Source organism: Sarcophilus harrisii, chromosome 6, assembly GCF_902635505.1.
Source record: "Sarcophilus harrisii chromosome 6, mSarHar1.11, whole genome shotgun sequence".
Lineage (NCBI taxonomy): Eukaryota > Metazoa > Chordata > Mammalia > Dasyuromorphia > Dasyuridae > Sarcophilus > Sarcophilus harrisii.
Window position 1 is genome coordinate 246,975,061 of NC_045431.1, and position 24,083 is coordinate 246,999,143.

The following is a 24,083-nucleotide window of genomic DNA, read 5'->3' on the forward strand; positions in this document are numbered from 1 at the left end:
ATTTTCCCGTAAAATATTTGTTTTGTTGAAATACTGATTCATGAAAAAAAGAATGGACATTTTATTTTTTAATTTATTTTTTGTTTTGTTGAGGCAAGTGGGGTTAAGTGCCTTGCCCAGGGTCACACAGCTAGGAAGTATTAAGTGTCTTAGGCTAGGTTTGAATTCAAGTCCTCCTGACTTAAGGGCTAGTGCTCTATCCCTTGTGTCTCCCAGTTGTCCAAGAAAGGAAATTTTTTAAAAAGTCAGTGAATTGGAGAACTCCTAAATAAGGCATCTTGTGGAGACTGGTAAAATCAAAACATGATATATGGAAAATCAGAAGTGACTTAATAGGCCAAGCATTTCAATGGCTTCATTTTGCAGATGAGAAATTAGATGTTCAGAGTGGTTTTCACTGTATAAAGATCCCAAAGGTTATAAATGGGGAGCAGGGACAGATTCAAACATTGTTAGACGATAAGGAATCTTTGAGATTATGTATTAGATCCCTATCATTTTACAAAAGGAAAAAAGTGAGAAAAATGATTTCCAAAGCTGAGAGAATAAATGATGTGAGAACATTCACCCAAAGCATGCCTTTTGAATTCTAGGTCAGTGTTTTGTTGCTCAATATAAAAAACCATGAAAATTCTTTAGAACAGCAATATCAAATGAGGCTTCCCCAGTATTGGGGAAGAAAATCAAGCGAAGCTAATTCTCTCTCTCTCTCCATGTCTCTCTCTCCCCTCCCTGTTCTCCCTTTCCCTCTCTTGCTCTCACTCTTTCAGTCTCTTATGCCTTAGTCAAGTTAGAAAATGAATTCGGTGAGTAGTGCCTCATTCTTCATTATTCAAATATTTGTGTATGTTGATTCAATATAGAAGTTAAGAATGCTGGGAACTGAATTGATCAGGAGACCCCAACTCAATGCTGCATGTGATCCTTCCGATTTGTAGACAAGCTTGGGTCTTTCCTCTGGAGGTCTTTTTTTTCCCCTAAAACACTGTTTCTTTATCAAGAAGCTGACAAAAGAATAGAAATTTTTTAAAATGTCATTACATGGGAAGTAAGAATTGAGGTGTCTAGTAAAAATTGGGATTATTTTAGAATTAGGGACTGATAGTTAAAAGTGATCTTAGAGGCCATGACATCCATTGGTTTCATTTTAAAAATGAGAAAATAGATGTTCAGTGATGTCATCATTTTGTCAATATCCCAAAAGCAATAAGGTTGAGAACTGGGATAGTATCAAACATTGTAAAATTACAAGGAATCTTAAAAATTATGTAGTACAACCCTTTCACTTTGCAGAAGGAAAAAGTGAGAAAATGACTTTCCTAAAACCATGGAATGAATTAATAGAGAAAGATATCCCAGATCTTTGTTTTGGTCAATAGTTGAGTGGTCCATTTCTCAAGATCAATAAGTTTGAATAGTTGGAATAGTATGGAGAATAGAAGTGTCAAATAAGGAATACTCAGTGTTGCAAATGGATAATCCAGAGATGCTAATTTACTTCTCTATGTCTCTGTCTTTCCTTATCGGTCTCTCTTTGTTTCTCTCTCCCTCCATCTTTCTCTGTCCTGGCCTCTGTTTGTCTCTGTCTCTGTCTCTCTCTCTCTCTCTCTCTCTCTCTGTTTCTGTTCTGCACATTCTTTGCAGGTGTGAATAAAGATGAACTTGGTGAGTAATATTTTCTTCTTCATTATCCAAATATTTGTATATGGTGATACAACATACCAGTAGAGGATCCTGGCAACTGAGTTGATCAGGAGACCCAGAATCAGTGGAGAAATCTAGGACCTCATATTTGTAGAGAGTTCAACTCGGCAGCCTAGATTTTCCTGTAAAGTATTTGTTGTGCTAATACATTGATTCATGGATAAACAAAGGGAAATTTTGAAAATGTCAGTGATTTGGAACAATACTAAATGAGGCATCTTGTGGAAATTGGTAAAATCAACAGATTATACATGGAAAATCAGAAGTGACCTAATAGGCCATTCAGTTCTATGTCTTCATTTTGTAGAAGAAAAAGTAGAGGTTGAGAGTGGTTATCACTGTATAAAGATCCCAAAGAGTATGAATGTGAGAGCTGGGATAGGGTTAAATATTGTTTGATGATAAAGAATTTTAGAGATTATGCACCACAGCCCTATCACTTTGCAAAAGGAAAACGTGAGAAAAATACTTTCCAACGTAGAGAGAAAATGATTATGAGAACATCCACCCAATCAATCTTCGGCTTTTAAATGCTAAATCAGTGCTTTGTTCCTCAACATCAATAAGAATGAAGTCTCTTTAGAACAGAACTAGGAAATGAGGCATCCCCTATATTGGAAATAATCTAGAAAAATGAATTCTCTCTCTCTCTCTCTTTCTCTCTCTCTCTCTCTCTCTCTCTCCTCAACTTTTTTCAGATGTGTATAAAGATGAACCTGGTGAGTAATATTTTATCTTTCATTATCCAAATATTTTTATGTGGTGATACAAGTACGAGTGCAGAACACTGGCAACTGAGTTGATCAGGAGATCCCGAATCAATGAACTAATTCAATTCCTCATATTTTTAGAGAGAAGAGTGTGACAACCTGATTTTCCTGTATTTTTTCCTTGAAACATTGATTCATTGAAAAAAAGAATAGACATTTAAAAAAATCACCACATTATACATGGAAAATCAGAAGTGACCTAATCAGCCAAGCAGTTCTACGGCTTCATTTTGCCAATCAGAAAGTAGAGATTCAGAGTGGTTATCACTGTGTAAAGATCCCAAAGATAATAAATGTGGAGCTGGGACAGATTCAGTGTTATTTGATAAGGAATCTTAGAGATTATGTTTTACAACCTGATCACTTTACAAAAACAAGAAAGTGAGAAAAATGCTTTCCAAAGCTTAGAGAAAAAATGATTATGAGAATATTCACCCAATCTATGCCTTTTGAATGGGAGGTCAGTGCTTTATTCCTTAATGTCCAATATAATGAAGAAACTTTATAAGAGAAGTATGAAATGAGGCATCACCTGTGTTCTAAATGAATAATTCAGAGAAAGGAATTCTCTCTCTCTCTCTCTCTCTCTCTCTCTCTCTCTCTCTCTCTCTCTGTCTCTCTCTTTCTCTGTCTCTGTCTCTCTCTGTCTCTGTGTCTGTCTCTCTCTCTTTCTATCTCTTTGCAGGTGTGGATAAAGAAGATCCTGGTGAGTAATACTTTCTTCTTCTTCATCCAAATATTTGCATATGGGGATACAACAGAACAGTAGAGAATGCTTTCACTTTGCAAAAGAAAAGGGTGAGAAAAATGTTTACCAAAGCTGAGAGAATCAATGATTATGAGAACATTCACCCAAATAATGCTTTTTGAATGCTAGGTCAGTGCTTTATTCCTCAAAATAAACAACCATGAAAACTCTTTAGAACAGAAGTATTAAATGATTTTTGCCCAGTATTGGACAAGAGTATCAAGAGACACTAACTCTCTCTCTCTCTCCATCTGTTTTTCTCTCCCCTTGGTGTTCTCCCTTTCCCTCTCTTGCTCATTTTTAGTCTCTTATGACTCAGTGAAGTTTCAAAATGAATATGGTGAGTAGTGTCTCATTCTTCATTATCCAAATATTTGTATATGCTGTTACAATATAGAAGTCAAGAATGCTGGGAACAAAATTAATCAGGAGATCCCAATTCAGTGCTCCATTTGATCCTTTCAATTTGTAGACAAGCTTGGGTTTTTCCTGTGGAGTTTTTGTTTTGCCAAAACACTGTTTCTTAATCAAGAAGTTGACAAAAGAAGAGAAGTTTCTCAAAATGTCAGTGTGTATAAAGGAAGAATTGAGGTGTCTAGTGGAAATTGGGATTATTTTAGAATTATGGATTTATAGTTAAAAGTGATCTTAGAGGCCATGTCATCCATTGGTTTCATTTTACAAATGAGAAAATAGATGTTCTGTGATGTCATCATTTTGTCAATATCCCAAAGGTAATGTGGGTGAGAAGTGGGAGAGTGTCAAATATTATAATAATACAAGGAATCTTAAAAATTATGTAGTATAATCCTTTCACTTCACTGAAAAAAAAGTGAGCAAATGATTTTCACAATACTATAGAATGAATTAATAGAAGAAGATACCCCAGATTTACGTTTTGGCCAATAGTTGAGTATTCCATTTGTCAAGATCAATAAGATTGAATGCTTGGGATAGTATGGAGAATAGAAGTGTCAAATGAGGAATACTCAATTTTGTAAATGGATAATCTGAGATACTAATTCAGACCCTGTCTGTCTGTGTCTGTCTTTCCTGTATCTCTTTGTCTCTCTCTCTCTCCATCTCTCTCTGTCCCTGCCCCTCTCCGTCTCTGTGTCCCTGTCTCTCTCTGTCTACCTGTTTGTTTGTTCCTTCCTCTCTTTCTATGCCTCCCCCACTCTTTCTTTCTCTGTCAATCTATCTATCCATCTATCATGCTCTGTCAGTTTGTCTGTGTGTCACTCTTTTTATCTCTTTCTTCCTTTTTCACTGTATCATTTACCCACAACTGAGATGTGAGCTAAGATGCCCCTGGGGAGTAATAACTACTTCAATATTTTCAAATATTTGCACTTGGTGATACTATATAACAGGGAAAAATAAAAGAAAATGAAGTGATCTCTGTGGCCATAACTTCACTGTAGAGAGAAAATGTCTCTTCCAAGATCTTAAAATGAAGTAATTTGAAAATACCCCACTGTCTTATGTTTTTAACATATCTCAGAGTTTTCCCCAAGATCAAGAAGCATCAATATTTTGGATAATAGATTCATTAGAAAAGACACTTGAATTGTACCAAATGGACATTCCAGTGATGCTAATTTATCTCACTCTGTCCATGTGTTTTTCTCCTTCTTCTATCTGTCTCTTTCCCCCACCCTTCAGGAATGAGAAAAGATATAACAGGTCTGTAATAACTTCTTCATTACTGAAATACTTCTGTGTGACATTACTTTGGAATAAGGCAGCATACAGGGATATATGCTAATGAATATGGCCCACAAGTCAATGTACCCATATAACCTACACTTTAAGAGAGGGGATATTTTGTGTGCTTTGATTTTCTTCTGATATGTTTTGTTTTGAAAAAGAGTGCTCTTTATCAATTGATAGAATAATTGACATTTTGAAAAAAGTTAGTGAAGGGGAAGCACTGGGATATGAGAAACATAATGAAAGTATGAATAATTTTACTTTTGTATGTTTCAATTTGAACATGACCTTAGTGGGTAGTCAGTCCTTACGATTGTGAATGAGAAAATAGATAGTGGTATTATCTCTTTAAAAAGGGAGCAAAGCTCTTCATTATAAGATCTGAGACCAAATCAAATATATTTTTCTAGAAATCGTCTCTGTGTTTACATGGATAGATGCCTTGTACTTTGCAAATGAAAAAAAAAAGGGGGGGGGTAAATTTCATTACCAATATGGTAAGTTTATATAATTTGAGAAGCATTCCCTGATCTATGTTGCTTAACACATAATTCAGTGTAGGTAAATACGTCCTGAAATGTGTCAACGTAAAAGTAGCAAATGGATACTATAGAGGAGCTAATTTTCCGTCTACTAGTTCTCAATATCTGTGATTCTGAGTATCTGTGATTCTTTCTGTCCTCATTTCTCTTTCTTCTACTTTTCATTGGTAAACAAATATGCCACTGATGAGTTATAACCTCTTCCTCATTATTTAGTGATGTGTACATGGAAATATTATGTAGCTGTTGATAGTTTCAGAAAATGACCAGTTCAGTATGACCTTTCATTAATGCAACCACCTAACCTTAAATTTCCATTTTGCTTTCCCTCTGAAGTATTTGTTTTCTCTAATAGAGTTTTTCACTGATTAATTGACATAATAATGGAAATTTTGAAAAGAATCAGTGAATGAGAAGCATTGAGTCATAACACATCTAGGGCCAGTCAATATGATCTTAGTTTTATAGACTTAATCTTGGAAGTGTCCTTAGTGACAGACAAGTCCATGATTTTATCTGTGAGAAAACTAATCTATAGTGATGAAATCAATTATTGACTTTCTTCTTTTTCTCTTTCTTCCCAGATAGTAATACTGACAGATGTGGTAAGTTAAGTATTTTCACCATTTTTATACAAATAAAAACGGGGAGACTGCATGCTTTGAAAAAATTCTCATCTCTTTGTATTGTTGATTTTAGAAAAAAGAAGTTCCTGAAGGAGTCAAAATATTGTCATCTTAAAAGTTGAATGGGTTAGTCAGACAGTGAGTCAAGAAGAATTTCTTAAGAGCTTTGCATATGGCAGGCACTTTGCTAAATTCTGGGGATATAAAGATAGAGAGTCATGTTTAAGATACAGCATATAAGTAATAATAAGTATATCATAGAGAGATGAGGGAATGGCTGGTTATGAGGAACTCTGCCTCCAAAATGTCTTTATATTTTATCGTAGAAAGGAGAGAAATATAATAGAGAATCAGCTTATCAACACCATTGGGATATAGTTTAAAAAGTTCTTAATTGAAAGATTCGTAACTTTGAAGATATCTCAGGAGGAAAACATTAACTTAAACCCCTAGACAACCAACAAAACAAGAGACATGGAGGTGAGCCCAGAAGTACACATTTTGAAAATATGAAAGAAGAGCTAAGATTGAAAAACTCATTCCCATAATACAACAAATGTTTAAAAGAAATATAAATAAACTGAATGAATATGTAGAACAATACAAAATACAAAAATTAGAAAAACAAAAATATAGGCTCCAAACAGCTAGATATCTGAAAGAGAAGCCAATCTGCAGAAGTTCTTGAAGAAAATACTTTTAATCTGCATTGATTTAATTGAATTTTATTAAATATTTAGAGAACAAATAATTCCTAGACAACATGGAATAAGAAGATTCAAAGGATTATTGATTTAGAGCTTCAAGAGCCTAGGAATATAGACTAATTCTCTCATTTTCCCTGTACCAAAGCCCAGTGTGGCAATAATTTTTTAAATTATTTATACTTAGGAAAAGAAATGAGTGATTGCAAAATCATTGGAAACCTAGGTATCCAGTAGAATTAGCCTTATTAACGAATTATAAATTGAAAATTATTAGGAACCTTAGAGGCCTTTTAGTTCAAACCACTCAATTCATGATAAAAAAAACAGAGGTATAGATCGATTAAATTACATATCCCAGGTAAGAAACTTGTTAAGAAATGTAGTTGAGACAGATTCATAATTGGTTAGTATTATATCATTCAGTACCCTCTTATGTTATGACACAGATCTAGACAGCAGAAGTAACATACCAAAGATCACAAGAATTTGAGGTGAACCAAGTATAATAATAATCCAGGTTGTCTGCCCCTGAGTTAGACACACAATCATATGGTTTTCTCCAGTTTTTTCAGCTATCTGAAGCAAAGGCTGTGGGTGGGTAGGTATCAATTGCTGAGGTAAGATAGGGCAAAATTCTTGATAGAATAAGTAAACAAAGGACAAATGGGGGGAAAGAAATATTGTGTAGAGTTCAACTAATTCATCAGTGGATCAGGATGAAGAAAGGAAGAAAATTTTTCAATTCAGGGTAATAGTTTGAGAAAAAACCCTGAGAAGTAGAGATGTGGAAGGTCAGAGTGACATTGAACAGTGAAGTTTGGGGTTTTGTGGCAGAGGGAGAGGTGGAATATAAAGGTTATTTCAGAGTTTATAAATATAGAAGTGGTGAATTTAGGGCTGACAACAAGATGAAGGGTATGGCCATCTCTGTGTAGCTGAGGTGTGGTGAGGAAGCTGGTCCTAGGAAATGAAAATGATGAAGAACTTGGAGATCAGGGTAAATATTCCTTAGCTATTTGAGAGAGTAACAATATGTATGTTGAAGTCCTATATCCTGGGTATAGTCCTCTATATCCTGAGGCTAGAAGTTGGGGAAAAATGAAAGAAGGTGAGCCAGTCACTGAACTCTTTACAAAAATTAGGCAGATATCCTGGGGATCAATAAATAAAAGCTACCAGAATTTGATTGATTTTTAGATCTGGATTAAGTGAATGGTAAAGAGAGAAGTTACTGACAGATGTTCATAGAGGATAGTCTGGAAATTCTAACTGCCTCATTTTAAACCGTGAATGGGACAAATGAGTAAAAATATAACCAGTGCTGGAAAGAGAGATGGAGAAGAATGGAATAAAGAAGGAGGCTATTTTCAGCACGTGACAAAATATGAAAGGAGTGGGAAAGGAGAAGTTTTAAAGATGAAAACATATGTGTTATCAATGCAGATTGCATTCCAGAGAGCACTGTAGAAGGGATGGGTAGCTCTAGAATGGAACATTGTGGGAGTTGGATTAAAAATGATGGGAATAATTTGAATAATTAGAGGCTGTGCTTCAGAATCATTAAGAAGAGGAGCTTGCAACTGAGTGTATGCTTATTAATCCTTGATAAATGAATTGCATGGGGTTATCTGTATTCTTAGGGGCTTTTCTTCAGAGTAGAATCTTCTGAGTCATTTGTCAACTCTAGGGAAGGGAATAAGGAGAGAATCAGATGGAATGTTATTTTTTCTCTTGCATACTATCCAGACCAGGGCAGCAGAACATTGGAGAGAATAGAGAGCAATCGCATGGAGGAGCCGGAAAATCCTGGAAATTTACTAAAGGAACAAAGAGAAGTAGAACCTTCCTCTCCTTTGCATCAAGATGAGGTACAAGAAGGAGACCAGAAGGAAATGAAAGGAAATCTCTCTCCCTCCCCTGACACCTTGAAGAGGCCAGGTTAGAAATCTGGCAATAGGAGGGAATGGTATCTCTCTTCCAATTTTGCAATCAGGAAGAGTTGAGATGAATTTCAAGCTGAATTCTATTAAACATTGCAAAAATAAATCATCCTTAGGTGCTAGATTATATGAACTAAATATATATATTATATATATATATACATATATATACACAGAGAGAGAGAGAGAGAGAGAGAGAAAGGCATCTCAAGAAGCTTCTTCTATGACACATTTATTGTTCTGATGCACAAATCAGTAGCCAAATTAGGAAAAGAAAAAGTAGACCTATATCAAAAGTAAAACTTCCTATCAGAATACTGATTAAAACATGATCAAAGAGGCCATAGCTGTGTATAAAAGAAATCATGTTTATTTATCAAGTTGGATTTATGCTAGAAATTCAAGGATATTTCAAATTTAGGAAATATAGAGACATAATTATATTAATAGTAAGCGCAATAGAAATTAATTATGTAAAATTGGAAATTGAGAGGATACCCATCAATTGGGAAATGATTCAATCATCTGCAGACAATGTATGTATTTGTGATAGAATATCATAGTCTTATGGAAAATGATGAGCAGGATGCTTTTAAAAAAATACAGAAAATCCTTCATCAACTCAAGCAAAATGAATTGTACTACATACAAATTAATAGCAATGTTCTGTGATGACTAACAGTATTCTCAGTAGTACAATCATCCATAATTATTCTGAAGAGTTTATGATTAAAAATCCTATTTATAATCAGAGAAGGAACTGATTGTGTCAGAATACAGATTGAGACATTCTTTCTCTCTCTCTCTCTTTCTCTCTCTCTCTCTCTCTCTCTCTCTCTCTCTCTTTCTCTCTTTCTATCTCTTTGCAGCTGTGAATAAAGAAGAACCTGGTGAATAATATTTATTTCTTCATCATCCAAATATATGTATATAGTGATTCAACACAACAGTAGAGCATGCCAGCAATTGAGTTCATCAGGAGACCCAGAATAAATGGAGAAATCCAAGACCAGTTGTAGAGAGTTCAACTTGAAATACTTGACTTTCCTCTAAAGTATAAATAAAGTATAAATCCAGGACTTCATATTTATAAAGAGTTCAACTCAACAGCCCAGATTTTCCTATAAAGTATTTGATGTGTTAAAACCTTGATTCATCGACCAAAAAAATCTACATTTTTAAAAATGTCAGTGAATTGGAACTAAATCAAGTGTCTTGTGCAAATTAGTAAAAACAGATTATATATGGAAAATTAGAAGTGACAATATTGGGCCATTCAGTTCTATGACTTCATTTTGCAGATGAAAAAGTAGAGGTTCAGAGTGGTTATCATTGTGTAAAGATCCCAAAGAGTATGAATGTGGGAGATGGGATAGAGTCAAACATTGTTAGATGATGAGGAATCTTGGAGATTATGCACTATAACACTATCACTTCACAAAAGGAAAAAGTGAGGAAAAATATTTTCCAAAGTTGAGAGATAATGATTATGAGAACATCCACCCAATCATTCTATGCCTTTTAAATGCTAAATCAGGGTTTTATATCTCAAGATCAATAAGAATTAAGTCTGTTTGGAACAGAACCATGAAATGAGGTAACCCCTGTGTTGGAAATGAGTAATCAGAGAAACAAATTCATACTCTGTCTCACTTTCTCTCTATCTCTCGCTCTTTTTCTCTCTTTCTCCCTTTGCATGTGTGGATAAAGAAGATCCTGGTGAGAGATATATTCTAATTAATTATCCAAATATTTGTATATGGTGATACAATATATCAGTAGAGGATGCTGGCAACTGAGTTGATCAGGAGACCCAGAATCAATGGAGAAATCCAGGACCTCATATTTGTTGAGAGTTTGAGTCCACAGCCTAGATTTTCCTGTAAAGTATTTGTTGTGTTAAAACAGTGATTCATGGAGAAAAAAAATGGAAATGTTGAAAAATATTAATGATTTAGAACAATACTAAATGAGAAATCTCGTGGGAATTGGTAGAATTAACAGATTATACATCAAAAATCAGAAGTGACCTAATAAGCCATTCAGGTCTATGTCTTCATTTTGCAGATGAGAAAGTCGAGGTTCAAAGTGGTTATCATTGTGTAAAGATCCCAAAGAGTGTGAATGTGAGAACTGGGATAGGCTCAAACATTGTTAGGTGATAAGGAATCTTAGAGGTCATGTACTACAACTGTCACACTTTCCAAAAGAGAAAAGTGAAGAAAATGCTCTCAGTGATTATGAGAACATTTACCCAAATCATGCCTTTGGAATTCTAGGTCATTACTTTATTCCTCAATATAAATAAGCATGAAAACACTTTAGAATAGAAGTTTCAAATGAGGCTTCCCCAGTATTGGGGAAGAGTATCATGAGAAGCTAACTCTCTCTCTTTCTCTCCATCTCTCTCTCTCTTTCTGTGTCTCTCTCTCCCCTTGCTGTTCTCCCTTTCCCTTTCTTGCTTTCACTCTTTCAGTCTCTTATGACTCAATCAAGTTTGAAAATGAATATGGTGAGTAGTATCTTATTCTTCATTATCCAAATATTTGCATATGTTGATTCAATATAGATGTTAAGAATGCTGGGAACTGAGTTGATCAGGAGACCCCAATTCAATGCTGCATTTGAGCCTTTCCAATTGTTAGGGAAGTTTGGGCTTTTCCTGTGGAGTTGTTGTTTTGCCAAAACGCTGTTTGTTATCAAGAAGTTGACAAAAGAATAGAAATTTTTAAAAATGTCAGTACATGGAAAGGAAGAATTGAGGTGTCTAGTGGAAATTGGGATTATTTTAGAATTATGGATTTATAGTTAAAAGTGATCTCAGAGGCCATGCCATCCATTGGTTTCATTTTACCAATGAGAAAATAGATGTTCAGTGATGTCATCATTTTGTCAGTATCCCAAAGGTGATGTGGGTGAGAAGTGGGAGAGTGTCAAACATTATAGTATTACAAGGAATCTTAGAAATTATATAGTACAACCCTTTCACTTCACTGAAAGAAAAAGTGAGTAAATGACTTTCCCAAGACCATTGAATGAATTAATAGAAGAAGATGTCCCAGAATTATGTTTTGGCTAATAGTTGAGTTGTCCATTTGTCAAGATCAATAAGCCTGAATACGTAGAATAGTGTGGAGAATAGAAGTGTCAAATGAGGAATACTCAGTATTGTAAATGGATATTCCAGAAATGCTAATTCAGACGCTCTCTGTCTCTGTCTTTCCTTATCTGTATCTCTTTGTCTCTCTCTCTCCCTCCATCTTTGTTTGTGCCTCTCTCTGTCTCTGTCTCTTTGTCTATCTCTGTGTGTCTGTCTCTTCCTCCCTCCCTCCCTCCCTCTCTTTCTATGCCTTCCCCATTTTCTCTTTCTTTGTGTCAATCTTTGTGTCCATCTGTCACTCTCTGTCTGTTATTGTGTCTGTGTGTCTCTTTATTTCTTTCTCTCTTTTTCACTATATCATTCACTCACAACTCAGGTGTGAGCAAAGATATACCTGGTGAGTAATAACTACTTGAACATTTTCAAATATTTGCACTTGGTGATACTATATAACAGGGAAAAATAAAGGAAAATGAAATGATCTCTGTGGCCATAACTTCATTGTGGAGAGAAAATGTCTCTCCCAAGATCTTAAAATGAAGTAATTTGAAAATACCCCAATGTTTTATGTTTTTAACTCATATATCAGAGTTTTCCCCAAGATCAAGAAGTATCAATATTTTGGATAATAGATTCATTGGAAAAGAGACTTGAATTGTACCAAATGGACATTCTAGTGAAGCTAATTTATCTCACTCTATCAATGTGTTTTTCTCCTTCTTCTTTCTGTCTCTTTCCCCCAACCTTCAGGAATGAGAAAAGATGTAACAGGTCTGTAATAATTTCTTCATTATTGAAATAGTTCTGTGTGACAATACTTTGAAATAAGGCATCATACAGGGATATATGCTTATGAATATGGCCCACAAGTCAATGTACCCATATAACCTACACTTTAATAGAGGGGATATCCTGTGTGCTTTGATTTTCCTCTGATGTGTTTTGTTTTGAAAAAGAGTGCTCTCTATCAACTGATAAAATAATTGACATTTTGAAAAAAGTTAGTGAAGGGGAAGCACTGGGACATGAGGAACATAGTGAAAGTGTGGATAATTTTACTTTTATATGTTTCAATTTGGACATGACCTTAGTGGGTAGTCAGTCCTTACAATTATGAATGAGAAAATAGATAGTTGTTTTATCTCTTTAAAAAGGGAGCAAAGCTCTTCATTATAAGATCTGAGACCAAATCAAATATGTTTTTCTAGAAAGCATCTCAGAGTTTACATGGATAGATGCCTTATACTTTGCAAATGAAAAAAAAAGGAGGGGGGGTAAATTGTCATTACCAATATGGTAAGTTTATATAATTTGAGAAGCATTCCCTGATCTCTGTTGCTTAAGACATAATTCAGTGTGCCTTGCTCAAGATCAAGAAAGCTAAACATATAGGTCTTGAAATGTGGCAAAATAAAAGCAGCAAATGGATACTATAGAGGAGCTAATTTTCCCTCTACTAATTCTCAATATCTGTGATTCTCAATATCTGTTATTCTTTCTGTTCTCATCTCTCTTTCTTCTACTTTTCATTGGTGAACAAATATGCCACTGATGAGTTATAACCTCTTCATCATTATTTAGTGATGTGCACATGGAAATATTATGTAGCAGTGCATAGTTTCAGAAAATAACCTGTTCAGTATGACCTTTCATTAATGCAACCACCTAAACTCAAATTTCCATCTTGCTTTCCCTCTGAAGTATTTGTTTTCTCTAATCGAGTTTTTTCACTGATTAATTGACATAATAATGGAAATTTTGAAAAGAATCAGTGAATGAGAAGCATTGAGTCATAACACATCTAGGACTAGTCAATATGATCTTAGTTTTATAGACTTAATCTTGGAAGTGTCCTTAGTGACTGACAAGTCCATGATTTTATCTGTGAGAAAACTAATCCATACTGATGAAATCAATTATTGACTTTCTTCTTTTTCTCTTTCTCCCCAGATAGTAATACTGATGGATGTGGTAAGTGAAATATTTTCACCATTTTTATACAAATAAAAACAGGGAGCCTGCATGCTTTGAAAAAATTCTTATCTCTTTGTGTTATTGATTTTAGAAAAAAGAAACTCCTGAAAGGGTCCAAATATTGTCATCTTAAAAGTTGAATGGGTTAGTCAGACAGTGAGTCAAGAAGAATTTCTTAAGAGTTTTGCATATGGCAGGCACTATGCTAAATTCTGGGGGTATAAAGATAGAGAGTCATGCTTAAGATACAGCATAGAAGTAATTATAAGTGTATCATAGAGAGATGAGGGGATGGCTGGTTATGAAGAACTCTGCCTCCAAAATGTCTTTATATTTTATCGTAGAAAGGAGAAAAATGTAACAGAGAATCAGCTTATCAACATCATTGGGATGTAGTTTAAAAAAGTTCTTAATTGAAAGGTTCATAACTTTGAAAACATATCAGGAGGAGAACATTAACTTAAACCCCTAGACAACCAACAAAATAAGAAACATGGAGGTGATCCCAGAAGTACACATTTTGAAAATATGAAAGAAGAGCTAAGATTGAAAAAATCATTCCACTAATACAACAAATGGTTAAAACAAATGTAAATAAAGTGGATTAATATGTAGAACAATACAAAATACAAAAATTAGAAAAATAAAAATATAGGCTCCAAACAGCTAGATGTCTGAAAGAGAAGCTAATCTGCAGAAGTTCTTGAAGAAAATACTTTTAATCTGCTTTGATTTAATTGAATTTTATTAAATATTTAGAGAACAAATAATTCCTAGGCAACATGGAATAAGAAGATTCAAAGGATTATTGATTTAGAGCTTCAAGAGCCTAGGGATCTAGACTAATCCTCTCATTTTACCTGTGCCAAAGCCCAGTGTGGTAATAATTTGAAAGATATTTATACTTAGGAAAAAAAATCAGTGATTGGGAAATCATTGGAAACCAAGGTATCCAGTAGAATTAGCCTTATTAAAGAAGAATAAATTGAAAATTATTAGAAACCTTAGAGGCCTTTTGGTTTAAACCATTCAATTTATGATAACAAAAAACAAAATTATGGATAGATTAAATTACTTATCCCAGGTCACAAAGTTGTTAAGAAATGGAGTTGAGACAGATTCATACATGGTTAGTAGTATATCATTCAATACCCTCCTATGTTATGACACAGATCTAGACAGCAGAGGTGACATACCAATGATCACAAAAATTTGAGTTGAACCAAGTGTAATAATAATGCAGGTCTTCTAACTTTGAGTTAGACACACAATTATGTGGTTTTTTCTCTAGTTTTTTCAGCTATCTGAAGCAAAGGCTGTGGGTGGGTGGGTATCAATTGCTGAGGTAATGTAGGGCAAGATCCTTAATAGAATAAGTATACAAAGGACAAATGGGAAAAAAAAAGATTTTGTAGAGTTCAACTAATTCATTAGTGAATAAATGAAGAAAGGAAGAGAATTTTTCAATTGAGGGTAATAGTTTGAGATAAAGAAACCCTTAGAAGTAGAGAGATGAAAGGTCAGAGTGAGGCTTGTAGTTTTGGCACAGAGGGAGAGGTGGAATATAAAGATTATTTTAGAGTTAATAAATATGGAAATGGTGAATTTATGGGTGACAACAAGATGAAGCGTAGCTGAGGTGTGGTGAGGAAGCCGGTCCTATGAAATAAAAATGTAGAAGAACTGGGAGATTAGGGTAAATATTACTTTGCTATTTGAGGGAGTATCTGTGGTGTTCTTCTTCTTTTATGTAATATAGGATGGTTCTCTCTGGGAGCAGGTTTCTTGGGGAGGTTTTCTGGAGGCAGCCTTAGTGTTGGTTCAGAGTAATAATTCCTCCAAATGCAGCCAGGTGATAAAATCCAAACGTTTATTTTCTCCTTCCAAGCCCGGTTAACTTTCTCTCCCTCTTTGGTTCTAAGAGCTCTTGCAGCTTTGTCCTTTGCTTCTGCCTCTGCTTTCTTCAGCCTCCAGCCAGCACAAAGATGGAAGATGGAATGAATATGACTCCACCTCTATGACTGGGCTTGTGGGCTTCCTCTCAGAGTGCTCTTTGGCCCTAAGAGCTTCTTGCTTATATGAGCTCTCTAATGGTGTCAATACAAGCATTGTTTCTCAGTTCCACTTAGTACCTTGTTTCAAGTTCTGGCCCATAACATCTCCTTGTAAGATGAGATCAATCACACTGAACCATGCTAAATTAGATAATTATTGTCTCTATCAACTCTAATGAGTTAACACTTTGTAAGGATTCCAACAAGTATCAATATGTATGTTGAAGTCCTATATCCTGAGGGTAGAAATTGGGGAGAAATGAAAGAAGGTGAGCTGTTCACTTAACTGTAAAAACTGGGGGGATGTCCTGGGGATCAATAAACAAAAGCTACCAGAATTTGATTGATTTCTAGATCTGGATTAAGTGAACCGCAAAAGGGAGAAGTTACTGATAGATGTTCATAGAGGATAGTCTGGACATTCTAACTGCCTCATTTTAAACAGTGAGTGGGACAAATGAGTAAAAATATAACTGGTGCTGTAAAGAGAGACCGAGAAGAATGGAATAAAGAAGGGGCTCATTTTCAGTGGGAGACAAAATATGAAAGGAGTGGGAAAGGAAAAGTTTTTAAGATGAAAACATATGTGTTATCAATGGTGATTGAATCCCAGAGAGCACAGTAGAAGGGATGGGTAGCTCTAGAATGGAACATTGTGGGAGTTGGGTTAAAAGTGATGGAAATAATTTGAATAATTAGAGGCTGGGCTTCAGAATCATTAAGAAGAGGAGCTTGCAACTGAGTGTATGCTTATTAATCCTTGATAAATGAATTGCATGGGGTTATCAGTATTCTTACAGGCTTGCCTTCAGAGTAGAATCTTCTGAGTCATTTGTCAACTCTGGGGAAGGGACTAAGGAGAGAATCAGATGGAATGTTATTTTTTCTCTTGCATACTATCCAGACCAGGGCAGCAGAACATTGGAGAGAATAGAGAGCAATCGCATGGAGGAGCGGGAAAATCCAGGAAATTTACTAAAGGAACAAAGAGAAGTAGAACCTTCCTCTCCTTCGCATCAAGATGAGGAACAAGAAGGAGACCAGAAGGAAATGGAAGGAAATCTCTCTCCCTCTCCTGACACCTTGAAGAGGCCAGGTTAGAAATCTGGCAATAGGAGGGAATGGTATCTCTCTTCCTCTTTTGCAATCAGGAAGAGTTGAGATGAATTTCAAGCTGAATTCTATTAAACATTGCAAAAATAAATCATCCTTAGGTGCTAGATTATATGAACTAAATATATATATATATATATATATATACACATACATATATATATATACACACACACACACGGAGAGAGAGAGAGAGAGAGAGAGAGAGAGAGAGAGAGAAAGGCATCTGAAGAAGCTTCTTCTATGACACATTTATTGTTCTGATGCACAAATCAGTAGCCAAATTAGGAAAAGAAAAAGTAGACCTATATCAGAAGTGAAACTTCCTATCAGAATACTGATTAAGACATGGTCAAAGAGGCCATAGATGTGTATTCAAGAAATCATGTTTATTTATCAAGTTGGATTTATGCCAGAAATTCAAGGATATTTCAAATTTAGGAAATATAGAGACATAATTATATTAATAGTAAGCACAATAGAAATTAATTATGTAAAATTGGAAATTGAGAGGATACCATCAATTGGGAAATGATTCAATCATCTGCAGACAGTGCATGTATTTGTGACAGAATATCATAGTCTTATGGAAAATGATGAGCAGGATGCTTTTAAAAAACATACAGAAAATCTTTCATCAATTCAAGCAAAATGAATTGTACTACATACAAATTAATAGCAATGTCCTTGGATGACTAACAGTATTCTCAGTAGTACAATCATCCATAATTATTCTGAAGAGTTTATGATTAAAAATCCCATTTATAATCAGAGAAGGAACTGATTGTATCAGAATGCAGATTGAGACATTCTCTCTCTCTCTCTCTCTCTCTTTTTCTCTTTCTCTCTCTCTCTCTCTCCCTCCTCTCTCTCTCTTTTCCGATGTGTATGAAAATGAAAATTTTGAGTAATATTTTCTCCTTCATTATCCAAATATTTTTATGTGGTGATACAATTATCAGTGCAGGACACTGGCTACTGAGCTGATCAGTAGGTTCCAAGTCAATGAACTAATTCAGTTGCTCATATTTATAGAGAGAAGAATGTGACAACCTTATTTTCTTGTAAAGTATTTTTTTTTCTCGAAACACTGATTCATCGACAAAAGAATAGACATTTAAAAATAATCAACACATTATACATGGGAAATCAGAAGTGAGCTAATCAGCCAAGCAGTTCTATGGCTTTATTTCCTAATCAGAAAGTAGAGTTTGAGAGTAGAGAGATCTTTACTGTGCAAAGATCCCAAATATCATGAATGTGGATTTGGGAAAGATTCAAATGATGTTATTTGATAATAAATCTTAGAGATTATGTACTACAGCTCTATCAGTTTAAAAAAGGAAAAAGTGAGTAAAATGCTTTTCAAAGCTTAGAGAAAAAATGATTCTGAGAACATTCATCCAATTTATGCCTTTTGAATGGAAAGTCAGTGCTTCATTCCTTAAGGTCAACAATAATGAAGAAATTTTATAACAGAAATAGGAAATGAGGCATCCCCTGTATTCTAAATGAATAATTCAGAGAAATGAATTTTCTCTCTCTCTCTCTCTCTCTCTCTCTCTCTCTCTCTCTCTCTCTCTCTCTCTCTTGTTCTCTATCCATTTGCAGTTGTGGATAAAGAAGAACCTGGTGAGTAATATTTTCTTCTTCATTATCCAAATACATAAGATACAACATACAAGAGGACGATGCTGGCAACTGAATTTATTAGGTGACCCCAGAATGCATGGAGAAATCCAAAACCCCTTATTTGTAGAAAGTTCAATTCGCTAGCCTAGGTTTTCTTGCAAAATACTTGTTGTGCTAAATTATTGATTCATGGACAAAAAAATGGAAATTTTGAAAAATGTCAGTGATTTGGAACAGTGCTAAAAGAGGCATCTTGAGGAAATTGGTAAAATCAACAGATTATACATGGAAAATCAGAAGTGACCTCTGAGACCCAGTTCTATGTCTTCATTTTGTAGATGAGAAAGTAGACATTCAGAGTGATTGCCATTGTATAAAGATCCTAAATAGTATGAATGTGAGAGCTGTGATAGAGTCAAACATTGTTAGATGATAAGTAATTTTAGAGATTATTCACTCTAATCCTATCACTTTACAAAATGAAAAAGTGAGAAGAATACTTTCTTTTGAGAGAAAGTGCTTATGAGAAAATTCAGCCAATCAATCTATGCCTTTTAAATGATAGATCAGTGCTTTATACCTCAACATCAATAAGAATGAAGTCTCTTTAGAACAGAACCATGAAATGAGGTATCCCCTGTCTTAGAAATAAGTAATCCAGAGAAACAAATTCATACTCTGTCTCTCTCTCTCTCTCTATCTTTCTCTCTTTTTCTCTCTTTCTCCCTTTGCATGTGTGGATAAAGAAGATCCTGGTGAGTAATATATTCTAATTCATTATCCAAATATTTGTAAATGGTGATACAACATACCAGTAGAGGATACTGGCAACTGAGTTGATCAGGAGACCTAGAATCAATGGAGAAATCCAGGGCCTCATCTTTGTTCAGAGTTTGACTCCACAGCCTAGATTTTCCTGTAAAGTATTTGTTGTGCTAAAACAGTGATTCATGGAGAAAAAAATGGAAATGTTGAAAAATATTAATGATTTGGAACAATACTAAATGAGAAATCTTGAGGAAATTGGTAAAATCACTAGATTATACATCAAAAATCAGAAGTGACCTAATAAGCCATTCAGTTCTGTGTCTTCATTTTGAGATGAGAAAGTTGAGGTTCAGAGTGGTTATCACTGTGTAAAGATCCCAAAGAGGGTGAATGTGAGAACTGGGATAGGCTTAAACATTGTTAGGTGATAAGCAATCGTAGAGGTCATGTACTACAACTGTCACACTTTCCAAAAAACAAAAGTGAGGAAAATGCTTTGGAAAGCTGAGAGAATGAGTGATTATGAGGACATTTGCCCAAATCATGCCTTTGGAATTCTGTGTCACTACTTTTTTCCTCAATATAAATAAGTGTGAAAAATCTTTAGAACAGAAGTTTCAAATGAGGCTTCCCCATTATTGCGGAAGAGGATAAACAAAAGCAAACTCTCTTTCTTTCTTTCCATCTGTCTCTCTCTTTCTGTGTCTCTCTCCTCTCCCTGTTCTCCATTTCCCTTTCTTGTTTTCACTCTTTCATTCTATTAAAATTCAGTCAAGTTTGGAAATGAATATGGTGAGTAGTATCTTATTCTTCCTTATCCAAGTATTTTCTTATGTTGATTCAATATAGATGTTAAGAATGCTGGAAAATGAGTTGATCAGGAGAACCCAACTCAATGCTGCATTTGAGCCTTTCCAATGGTAGAGAAACTTGGGTTTTTCCTGTGGAGTTTTTGTTTTGCCTAAACACTGTTTCTTAATCAAGAAGTTGCCAAAAGAATAGAAATTTTAAAAAATCTCAGTGCATGGAAAGGAAAATGCGGTGTCTAATGGAATTTGGGATTATTTTAGAATTATGGATTTATAGTTAAAAGTGATCTTAGAGGCTATGGCATCCACTGGTTTCATTTTACCAATGAGAAAATAGATGTTCAGTGATGTCATCATTTTGTCAGTATCCCAAAGGTAATGTGGGTGAGAAGTGGGAGAGTGTTTGCATTATAATATTACAAGGAATCTTAAAAATTATATAGTAAAACCCTTTCACTTCACTGAAAGAAAAAGTGACCAAATGACTTTCCCAAGACCATTGAATGAATTAATAGAAGAAGATACCCCAGAATTATGTTTTGGCTAATAGTTGAGTTGTCCATTTGTCAAGATCAATAAGCCTGAATACATGGAATAGTGTGGAGAATAGAAGTGTCAAATGAGGAATACTCAATATTGTAAATGGATATTCCAGAAACGCCAATTCAGACCTTCTCTGTTAATGTCTTTCCTTATCTGTATCCTTTGTCTCTCTCTCTCTCCCTCCATCTTTGTCTGTGACTCTCTCTGTTTCTGTATTTCTGTCTCTTTGTCTATCTCTGTGTGTCTGTCTCTTCCTCCCTCCCTCCCTCCCTCTCTTTCTATGCCTTCCCCATTTTCTCTTTCTTTGTGTCAATCTTTGTGTCCATCTGTCACTCTCTGTCTGTTATTGTGTCTGTGTGTCTCTTTTTATTTCTTTCTCTCTTTTTCACTATATCATTCACTCACAACTCAGGTGTGAGCAAAGATACACCTGGTGAGTAATAACTACTTGAACATTTTCAAATATTTGATTGGTGATACTATATAACAGGGAAAATAAAGGAAAATGAAATGATCTCTGTGCATAACTTCATTGTGGAGAAAATGCTCTCCCAAGATCTTAAAATGAAGTAATTTTGAAAATACTTCACTGTTTTATGTTTTCAACTCATATCTCAGAGTTTTCCCAAGATCAAAAGTATCAATATTTTGGATAATAGATTCATTTGAAAAGACACTTGAATTGTACCAAATGGACATTCTAGTGAAGCTAATTTATCTCACTCTGTCCATGTGTTTTCTATTTCTTCTCCCTGTCTCTTTCCCCACCCTTCAGGAATGAGAAAAGATGTAAAAGTCTGTAATAACTTCTTCATTATTGAAATACTTCTGTGTGACAATACTTTGAAATAAGGCATCATACGGATATATGTATGAATATGGCCATAAGTCAATGTACCATATAACCTACACTTTAATAGAGGGATATCCTGTGTGCTTTGATTTTCCTCTGATGTGTTTTGTTTTGAAAAAAGTGCTCTTTATCAACTGATAAAATAATTGACATTTTGAAAAAGTTAGTGGAGGGAAGCACTGGACATGAGGAAATAATGAAAGTATGATAATTTACTTTTATATGTTTCAAGTTGACATGACCTTAGTGGTAGTCAGTCTAAATTATGAATGAGAAAATAGATGAGTTGTGTTATCTCTTTAAAAAGGGAGCAAAGTCTTATTATAAGATCTAGACCAAATCAAATATGTTTTTCTAGAAAGCATCTCAGAGTTTACATGGATAGATCCCTTGTACTTTGCAAATGAAAGAAAAAAGGGGGGGGGTTAAATTTCATTACCAATATGGTAAGTTTATATAATGTGACAAGCATTCCCTGATCTATGTTGCTTAACACATAATTCAGTGTGCCTTCTTCAATATCAACAAAGCTAAATATTTAGGTAAATAGATGATGAAATGTGTCAAAGCAAAAGTAGCAAATGGATACTATAGAGGAGCTAATTTTCCCTCTACTAATTCTCAATATCTGTGATTCTCAATATCTCTGATTTTTTCTGTCCTCATCTCTCTTTCTTCTACTTTTCAGTGGTGAACAAATATGCCACTGATGAGTTATAACCTCTTCATCATTATTTAGTGATGTGCACATGGAAATATTATATAGCTGTGGATAGTTTCAGAAAATGACCTGTTCAGTATGACCTTTCATCAATGCAACCACCTAACCTCAAATTTCCATTTTGCTTTCCCTCTGAATTATTTGTTTTCTCTAATCGAGTTTTTTCACTGATTAATTGACATAATAATGGAAATTTTGAAAAGAATCAGTGAATGAGAAGCATTGAGTCATAACACATCTAGGGCTAGTCAATATGATCTTAGTTTTATAGATTTAATCTTGGAAATGTCCTTAGTGACGGACAAGTCCATGATTTTATCTGTGAGAAAACTAATCCATACTAATGAAATCAATTATTAACTTTCTTCTGTTTCTCTTTCTCCCCAGATAGTAATACTGATGGATGTGGTAAGTTAAATATTTTCGCCATTTTTATACAAATAAAAACAGGGAGCCTGCATGCTTTGAAAAAATTCTCATATCTTTGTGTTGTTGATTTTAGAAAAAAGAAGCTCCTGAAAGAGTCAAAATATTGTCATCTTCAAAGTTGAATAGGTTAGTCAGACAGTGAGTCAAGAAGAATTTATTAAGAGCTTTGCATATGGCAGGCACTTTGCTAAATTCTGGGGATATAAGGATAGAGACTCATGTTTAAGATACAGCATATAAGTAATTATAAGTGTACCATAGAGAGATGAGGGAATGGCTGGTTATGAAGAACTCTGCCTCCAAAATGTCTTTATATTTTATCGTAGAAAGGAGAGAAATATAATAGAGAATCAGCTTATCAACACCATTGGGATGTAGTTTTAAAAGTTCTTAATTGAAAGGTTCGTAACTTTGAAAACATATCAGGAGGAGAACATTAACTTAAACCCCTAGACAACCAACAAACAAGAGACATGGAGGCGAGCCCAGAAGTTCACATTTTGAAAATATGAAAGAAGAGCTAAGATTGAAAAAATCATTCCACTAATACAACAAATGGTTAAAACAAATGTAAATAAACTGGATGAATATGTAGAACAATACAAAATACAAAAATCAGAAAAACAAAAATATAGGCTCCAAACAGCTAGATATCTGAAAGAGAAGCCAATCTGCAGAAGTTCTTGAAGAAAATACTTTCAATCTGCATTGATTTAATTGAATTTTATTAAATATTTAGAGAACAAATAATTTCCTAAACAAAAATGGAATAAGAAGATTCAAAGGTTTTGATTTAGAACCAAGAACCTAGGAATATAGTATTCCCCTTCATTTTCCCTGAAAAGCCCAGTGTGGCAATAATTTTTAAAAATTTTTATACTTAGGAAAAAGAAATAAGTGATTGCAAAAATCATTGGAAACCCAGGGGTATCCGAGAATTAGCCTTTTAAGGAATTATAAATTAAAAATTATTAGGAAACCTTAGAAGGCCTTTTAATTCAAACCCTCAATTCATGATAAAAAACAGAGGTATAGATCCCATTAAATTACATATCCCAAGGTAAAAACTTTTAAGAAATTAGTTAAAGACAGATTCATAATTGGTTAGTATTATATCCTTCAAAATTCTTTTTATGACACAGATCCAACAAAGTAAATACCAAAGATCACAAGAATTTGAGGTGAACCAAGTATAATTAATAATCCAGGTTTCCCCTTGAGTTAGACACAAATCATAATGGTTTTCTTCCCAGTTTTTCAGCTATCTAAGAAAGGCTGTGGTGGTAGGTATCAATTCTTTAAAGGTAAGGATAAGGCAAAAATTTTGTAAATAAGGA

General features: G+C 34.5%; 1 protein-coding gene across 11 annotated transcripts in view; it reads left to right on the plus strand.

Moving 5' to 3' along the window:
* LOC111721515 (butyrophilin subfamily 3 member A3-like) overlaps positions 1-24,083 on the plus strand; it is a 62,675-nt gene that overhangs the window by 24,233 nt on the left and 14,359 nt on the right. For 3 of the 11 annotated variants that reach the window (XM_031941284.1, XM_031941292.1, XM_031941288.1), the window contains exons 7-19: positions 771-806; positions 1,645-1,665; positions 2,403-2,423; positions 3,160-3,180; positions 3,527-3,562; positions 4,888-4,908; positions 6,062-6,082; positions 8,557-8,748; positions 9,620-9,640; positions 11,227-11,262; positions 12,601-12,621; positions 13,801-13,821; positions 16,783-16,974. In XM_031941284.1, the coding sequence (XP_031797144.1) occupies positions 771-806; positions 1,645-1,665; positions 2,403-2,423; positions 3,160-3,180; positions 3,527-3,562; positions 4,888-4,908; positions 6,062-6,082; positions 8,557-8,748; positions 9,620-9,640; positions 11,227-11,262; positions 12,601-12,621; positions 13,801-13,821; positions 16,783-16,974 (660 nt within the window). Of the gene's footprint in view, positions 1-770; positions 807-1,644; positions 1,666-2,402; positions 2,424-3,159; positions 3,181-3,526; positions 3,563-4,887; positions 4,909-6,061; positions 6,083-8,556; positions 8,749-9,619; positions 9,641-10,460; positions 10,470-11,226; positions 11,263-12,600; positions 12,622-13,800; positions 13,822-16,782; positions 16,975-24,083 lie in introns of all 11 variants that reach the window. The other 8 variants (XM_031941293.1, XM_031941294.1, XM_031941290.1 and 5 more) reach the window with 7 other exon arrangements.